At 38.0% G+C, this 8,351-nt stretch overlaps 1 protein-coding gene across 1 annotated transcript in view; it reads left to right on the top strand.

Annotated features, from left to right (window-relative positions):
* The window catches only part of Efcab13 (EF-hand calcium binding domain 13), a 103,217-nt gene that overhangs the window by 88,381 nt on the left and 6,485 nt on the right, over nucleotides 1–8,351 (top strand). The window contains 2 exon segments of the mRNA XM_029558072.1: nucleotides 1,922–2,065; nucleotides 6,631–6,702. Coding sequence (XP_029413932.1) covers nucleotides 1,922–2,065; nucleotides 6,631–6,702 — 216 coding nt within the window.

Here is an 8,351-nt window from a genome sequence, read left to right as displayed (position 1 = left end):
ATACTTTTGACATTTTTGGCCTTTGGAACAGAGTATGTTGCTAACAGGTCCAAGGACATTTTGACTTTTAGCCAAGAAACTGGCTAAATTTCTTTGGGGCCTTTTCCCCCTAACTGCCTAGCCAGTTCCTTCCTCCAGTTCTTATCACACCATCCTCTGTAGGGTTTGCCCAAATTGCAAATAGGGAATAGGGACGCAGACCACTCTGGCTTCTTCCATGCTGAACAGGGAAGCATTCATTCTTTTAATTTTCCTCATTCTATATTTTTGTTCTTTTGTATCCTACTAAATAAACAAAAAAATGTAAGGGAAGCATAATCAATAAAAAGAACAGGTGTAAAAAAAGAAACAAAATTGTTGGGTGTTAACAATAGTATCAAAATTAGTGATTAATAATATTAGTATATTAAATAAAAGTAAAGAGATAAATATGGACTATAAAAATGGTTTGAAGATTTATTTAGGAAGGAACCGATAAAGACAACAAGTTGGAATATAGGAAAGGTAGGAAAGTATAAAAGACCCGTGCATGATTATTAGTGCATGATTCTTAAAACTATGGGTCACATAATGAGTTGTGCAATAAGGTTGGTAGTTTCTAAATAGATTTTAAAATGAAATGGAATAATTTGAACTTCATTAGATGTCAGTGTGTATCACAGATGGTAAGGGTAAGTGTTGTGTAATAAAACTTGAATTTCTATGTATGGTGTGTGTGTGTGCTGTGTGCTCTGTGTGTGTGTGTGTGTGTGTGCATGCATGTGCATGCTCCCACAGAAATTTAGTTGAGTGAAATAATATTAACACAATCCCTGCCCTAATCAGTTCTAAATTGATTTCATTAAACCCTGCTTTCATAACTTTGCAGGAAAAAAATGATCTTAAAGAACATAATTGATTCTTTCACTGATTCATCAGTTCATCAACACCATTCAACAGTAAATATAATAAAATAATAAAAATTAAAGCAATTTTCTAAAGTCATGGTATTTTAAACTTTTCTAAAATGTAATTCATTTTCCTTGAATTTTCAATATTTTCTGGGGTGTTTTTTGCCTTATTGGAAATGTATCCTGACTTCTCATTCCTTAGCATATTTGATCTGTGTTTTAAGAATGAACTATTTAAAATTTTGTACCTAGAATGATTCCTTAAAGCAAATCATTTGTCCCAATATTCACTATATTGTAGAAGTACCCACCAATTTCTCTACTGACACGTTTTCTCTCATCTCTTTAATAACTTATATAATAGCTTATTTTCTCACCTATAAAACATGTTAGAGAAGAATGTTAAAGGCCTAGTGCAGGAAAACTAGTGGGCAGACTGGGAGAGGGGAGAAACTCCCCTGCAGGGAGTGTCTGATTGCTTTTCAGTCGACATCAAATTTTTATGCTCCAGAGTTTTCTTTTTCCCAATTAATTGGCTTCTATTTCTCCTTCTTGACCTCACCTGAACCACCACTCCTGTTTGAAAACCTTTACTGTCTGTGTTAGAATGGAGTGTGTAGTAGAAACACCTTTGAGAGGAAATACTTAATGAATAAAAGTGGACTTTCCCAGAGATTATGCAGAAACGCAACTCTTACCTGTCTAGAGCCTGTTAAATTTGTTTACCTGACTTCTAAAGACAAAAATCATTTTTTTTTATTTTGAGATAGGGTCTCCCAATAGCCCCAACTGGGCCTAGAACTCACTTTGTAGGCTAGACTGGCCTCGATCTTACAGAGATCTGCCTGAGTCTGCCTCTGGAGTGTTGTGATTAAAGACCTGTGCCTCGAGGCCTGACTTGATATGTTTTAAGAGCCCTTTGATTCAGAATTCCTTTAAGATGTACCTACTTCCTTTCTGTGGGTATCAAGGCCTAAAAAGTACTTTGCCTCAATTTTAGCATCTATTCTCTTTTCGTCCTATGTTTGCAGGTTTATTGAAAAAGACCACAACTCTTGATAATATCAGAAATAATGAGATGCCTGCAAATGAGCTGATCTCCAAAATCTTGAATACTGGGATTCCAGTAAGCCAGAAGACATTGCAAGAGGTCCTGAAATGGGCATCTATTGGTGGTAAGTCCTTTTTAAATTTTTAAAAATTTCTTAAATTTTAAAAATGTTTTGTTATTTTTATTTTATGCACATGAGCATATGTATATAAATGCACTTGTGACAGGTAATGCCTGCAGAGGTCAGAATAGGGTGTTGGATCCCTTGGAACTGGAGTTACAGATGGTTGTTAGCTACCATGTAGGTGCTAGGAACTAAACCTGGGTCTGCTGCAACAGCAGTCAGTGCTCTTAACTGCTGAGCCATCTCTTCAACATCTAGTCCTATTTATTTATTTATTTACTTTTATTTCATATGTATGAGTGCTTTGCATGTATATATAAGTACACTATGTAGGTGCAGTGCCCATGGAGGTCAGAAGGCATTGGATCTCTTGGAACTGGAGTTATGCTGGTTGTTAGCTGCCATGTGGATGCTGGGAACTGAACTCTGGTCCTCTGTGAGAGCAGCCATTGTTCTACACTGCAGAGCCATCTCTCCAGCTCCATGGTGAGTCCTTTTTCATTGTGTAATTACCTTATTGCAATTATACAGTGTATTTTAAAGATTGAGATATAATTCAGGGGCTATATAATCCACCTGAAAATTTTATTATTACTATTACCATTATTGTGTGTGTGCATATGTATGTACATGTGTATGCAATTGCACATGCCTATGAGTATGCGTGTATGTGCATGTACATGCATATGGAAGCCTGAAGTCAGTCTTGAGTGCCATTTCTGAGGAGCCATCCCCTTGTTTATTGACACAGGGTCTCTCATTGGCCTGGGGCTTGCTGATTGGGCTAGGCTAGTTGACAAACAAGATCCAGGGATCCTCCTGTCTCCATCTCCTCAGTGCTCAGATTGCAAGTGTGTGCCACCACACCTGACTTTTTTTAGGTTCGTTCTGGTGAATCAAACTCAAATCCTCCTGCTTGCAAGGGAAGCACTTTACAACTGAGTTATGTCCTCAGCCCTATCATTATTAATATTATCATTATTTTAAGTTGTTTTTCTTCTTTTTATGTGTATTTATATAGTGCATATGCATTGCATATGGGTGTTTACATGTATGTGGGCACTTATATATGGAGCTGCATGTGCATGTGTACACACATGCATGTGGAGACCCAGGGTTGATGACAGGAATCACCTTATTGATTGAGGCAGGATCTCTCACTTGCCAATATAACTAGTTTTATTAGCTCTGAGGATCCTCTGTCTCCACCTTCTGGGAATGGAAATACAGGCAGACCTCATGCCCGTCAGTCATTTATGTGAATTCTGAGGATTCGAACTTTCTCCTTCTTGCTTGTTCAGCAAGTGTTCTTTTTTTTCTCCTTCTTTTTCCACTTTTATGTGTGCGTGGTGTGTTCATGTGTGCGTATATACATATGTGTGTGTGTGTGTGCACGCTTGTGTGTATGGGTGCCCATACACATGAGTACATGTGCATGTGGAGGCCCTAGGTTGATGTCCAGAATCATCCTCCAATGCTCTTCCACTTTATTTGGCGAGGCAGGGTCTCAAACCCAGAACTCAGGGATATGGCTAATCTAGCCAGTTTGCTCTGGGGATCTCCTGTCTCCACCTTCCTTCTGAGGCTGAAATTAGAGGTAGAGCCCTAAGTACACTGACATTTATGTGGGTTCTGGGGTTCCCAACTTCGTTACTCAGATGTACATGACAAGCATTTCACAGCTGAGCCATCCCTTGGCCCCCTCAGCAAGAGCTTTAAACACAGCCACTAACTAGTCTATTATTTCTCTTCTTTTTAAATCAAATTTTTGCAAATTTCATAGAATATATTTTTATTTTATTTAGACCTCCCCTTCCTTATCTGCACTCCCTCTAACTTAAACCCACCCAATTTCACGTACTCTCTTTGTATATGATAAATTAAGGACCAAGAGTCAGATTTGTGACCCCAAATGCCCTTCAGTATGAGTCCATCCACTGGGTCTTGGTTAACCTACCCAGTGTCACACTCTTAAAGAACACTGGCTCTCCATCTCCCAGTAGCTATTGGTTGCCAATCATTCCTCAGTTAGGATTAGGGCTTCTTACCTACTTTTGCATTTCTGTGCTGGGATTTTGTCTGGCTTGAGCTTATGTGGGTCTTGTGCATGCTGTCACCATTATTGTGAATTCATATGAATCACTGACCAGCTATCTGGAAAACTCTGTTTCCTTGTGGTCATCTACCACCTCTGTCTCTTACAATCTTTCTGCTCCCTCTTCCACCATTTTGCAATGATCCCTGAGCCTTGGGAGGCAGAGATTTGATATAGGGGCCTTATTCAGGCCTAAGAGCTCTGCAGTCTCTTATTCTCTGTATGTTGGCCAGTTGTGGGTCTTTGTATTAATAACAATCTGTTACATGAGGAAACTTCTTTGGTGAGAGTTGAGAGATACATTAACTTATGTAAGTCATTAAGAGTTGGTTTAATCCTATGTCCATTTAACAGAATAGTAGTAGTAGGTTCTCCCCTATGGTCTGTGACCTGTCTAGTTTCAGGTTCCTAGGTCTAGTATCAATGTCAGGTATTGGCTCCATCATGTGAAGCAGACCTTAAATCCAAGCAGAAAGTGATTGGTTACTCCTATAATATTTGTGCCACTATTGTATCTTACCAGGCTAGTTGTTGTAGGTGAAATCCAAAGGGAGGGAGGAAGTCAGGAAGAGATGGGGATCCCTGACAAGTAGAGGAGAAAGTGCTTTGTAGTGATAACAGTGTGACAGAGGGAAGACCTGACTCTCTGAGCCATGTGAGGCAACTGGAGAGTCCCTGGAGTGCAGCCAGCAGGAGACAGGCAAAACCCAAAGGAAGGGCGGGGTCAGGAAGAGGTGGGGAATCCCTGACGAGTGGCAATGACTATCTATTTTAAAATTAATTTTTAGCAAGTTTCCTTATGGCATTTTCATACATAGTTTTGGTTGCTCTCTCCCCAGCTCCATCATCCTTGAAGGAACAATCTGTGTTGAATATAATGAAGTTTTAGTTTCACTGCATACTTGGCATACCTGTTGTATATGTATATATAAATGTAATTTTCATCAATGAACATGTTTATTTCTTAATTGGAATATAAAAATTATATGTATTTATGCTGAAAATGTGATATTTTCACATATGTATGCTTTGTGAAATAAATCAAGATAACCTATCTCTTATCTCACATCCTTAAAATTATTATGATATTTAAAATCTAGTCTCAGCAATTTCAGGTACAATACAGTATCATTAATTAAAATCATTTGCTCTACAGAAGAGCTCCAAAACTTTTTACTGGTGTGTAACTGGAATTTTGTTTTCTTTAACCACCTTCTGATCCCCAGTCCTCATTCCTCCACCCCGTGAACCCCGTTAACCAGCTTTCTACTCTCTGCTCATCAGCTTTGCTTTATTAGTGTCTGTGTGGACATGAGAGTGTACTTCATCTTCAGCATTTGGTTTTCTTTACTTTGTTCACTGTCCTTCAGATTTATCCGTGTTGTTTCAAATGGAAGAATTTCCTTCTAAAGGCTGAATAGTATTCCATGTGTGTCTGAGTGATCCAGTTTCCTTTATTCATTTATTAATGGACATGGCATTTATTCAATATTTTGGCTATTGAGAATAATGCTGCAATATACATGAGCATGCTGATATTTCTTTGACACCCTGATTCAGTTTCCTTAGATATATAACTGCAATTAAAATTTCTGGATCATATAGTAGTACTATTTTTAATTTTTTGAGGACTATCCATGATGTGTTCCATAGTGGCTCCATTTAGTTTCATACCTTTAGTGTATGAGTTACCTTACCTTTTGACCACATCCTTGTCTACACCTATCTTTCCCCTTTCTTTTCCGTGTCTGTGTGTGTGTCTATGTGTATACATGTTTACATGTGTGTGTCTTCCTCAATTGCTTTCCACCTTTTATCCAGAGGCAGAGTCTCTCACTTGAACCCAGAGTTCACTGATTCAGCTAGTCTAGCTAGGCAGCTTGCTTGGGGGATCCTCATCTCTCCTTCACATGTATTAAGTAGGACTCCAGGCAAGCTACCATGGACCTGGGGATCTAGACTCTGGTCTTCATGCTTGCATGACAAGCACTTTACTGGCTAAGCCATCTCCCCAGCCCCTCTTTTATCTGTCTGTTTAAAGGTATTCTTCTAGTTGAGAGACAAACTGACCTTCAAAATATAACAAAAAGATAGGCACAGGTAGATAGTTAGGCAAAGAAAATGTAGCAGAAGGTAGACATATTAAATCACATTAGAATTCATACTATTTTTCTCCTGGAAATATTTTTCAGAGATATTCTCTTTAGGATCAAGTCTACTTTGCACATATGCATATTTATATGCATGTACATGAATATCAACTGTATATCTTATTTTTAAGCAAAGTAAATAAATATAATTAAAATTTCCTTCCTGTTTTGAAGGAAGAGATTCTCGGCAGAACAATCTTAAATTAATTGGGTTTTGTCCTACTGATTTTCAGAAGTTTTATAATCCCCTGTCATAGTTATGTGGTGATTATTTGCATGGACACTTTTCTATTTCATAATTCTTATCTTCTACTTTTTAGAAAATGATGAAGTAAGCCTCAAACAAATTTTGAAGAGTTTGAACACAAGCAAACCAGATCCTATATTGGGAGGTGAGGCAATTGACACTTTGCTCCAGATTTCATCATAGCTTTCTTTGCCTTGTGCTATTATCTTCATTATTATTGTTGTTGTTATTATTACTATTATTATTGAAAAAGCATTATGAAGTGTAGCTTATATATAAAACTATTTGACTTAATATTTTAATTGTGTGATTTGCTTAAGTGCTGGCCTCTACACATGTCTGTGACATCGTCACGACAGTCATGATAGTAACCTCTCCCTCCCCTAGCATTTCTTCGTGTCCTTTGTAATCTCTCCTTCCTTTCTGCCTGCTTCTCCCCATTACCCCTAGGCAACCATTGGTCTCTTTTCTAGCTATTTTTCTACCTATAGATTTATGTTTTTATTTCCAAGAATTTTGTATAAATGGATATAATCTTTCTGAGGGCATCCTTGACATAGCATATAGTTTTGAGGTTTATCAATGCATACCATACATCAGTAGCTCATTTTTATTCCTGAGAACTCTTCCATTTCCTAGGTATACTACAGTTTATCTATTTACCTGCTGGTATATATTATGGTGTTTCCAGTTTTTGGTTTTACCTAAAGATTCTGTAAACACACACAGACATGTATTGTGTGGTGTGGACATGCTTTTACTTCTCTTGGTTAATTGCCAAGAGAAAGATAGCAGGAACATATTGTGACGTATGTTTGTGTTTTTAAGAAATTGTCAACCTGTTTTATAGAGTGGTTACATCATTTTCATAAGCACTGAAAGTATTTGGAGTTCTAGTGCCTCCCAATTCTTTCTAATCCTTGGTATAGTCCCTCTTTTTATTTTAACCATCCCAGTAAGTGTTGCTGTAGCTTTTTTTTTCCTCCTTCCTGATAGCTAATGATGCAGAGAATTTTTTCCTGGTTTTCTGTTTGCATATCTTCTGTTTATGTCTTTTGCTTATTTCTTATTTTGAAGTTAGATTGTTTTCTTATTTCTTTATATATTGTAGATTTAAGTCCTTTAGCAGACATATGCTTAGCAAATATCATCTCCAAGTCTTTTGCTTGTCTCTTTTCTTAAGTGCCTTTAAAGGAACATTAATTTTTAGTAAGTCTAGTTAATCAATTTTGTCTTTATGGATTGTGTGTTTTTGCATCATATGTAAGAAATCTTTGGGAGGCAGAGACAGGCAGCTATCTCTGAGAGGCAGGCCTGCCAGGGCTACATGGTCAGACCCTGTCTTTAAAAAAAAAGATTTTGGGGGGCTAGAAACATGGCCCAGCCATTAAAAGCACTTGCTGAAGACCTGTGTTTGGTTCCCAGCACCCACATCAAGCAGTTACAACAGCTTGTAATTCCAATTCCAGGGAATCTGATGCCCTTTTCTGGCCTCCATTGCACCTTCACATATGTGGTACATATACATACACTCAGGCGCCCCCACACACTTAAAATAAAAATAATTTTAACATTTAGAAGTTAGGGTTCTGGTTTTCACATATGTGGCCTGGGTTCAACTCTTGGTATGGGAACATCAGAAACTTGGGGCTGGAGAGATGACTCAGCAGTTAAGAGCTGTCTGGAACTCCAAAATCTGGCCTCTGTGGGTCTCTCTCTCTCTCTCTCTCTCTCTCTCTCTCTCTCTCTCTCTCTCTCTCTCTCTCTCTCCTTCCCTCTCCCTCTTTCTCTCTT

This window comes from Nannospalax galili, unplaced genomic scaffold, assembly GCF_000622305.1.
Source record: "Nannospalax galili isolate Female #2095 unplaced genomic scaffold, S.galili_v1.0 scaffold1128, whole genome shotgun sequence".
Taxonomy (NCBI): Eukaryota; Metazoa; Chordata; class Mammalia; order Rodentia; family Spalacidae; genus Nannospalax; species Nannospalax galili.
This window is presented reverse-complemented; position numbering and strand designations above follow the sequence as displayed.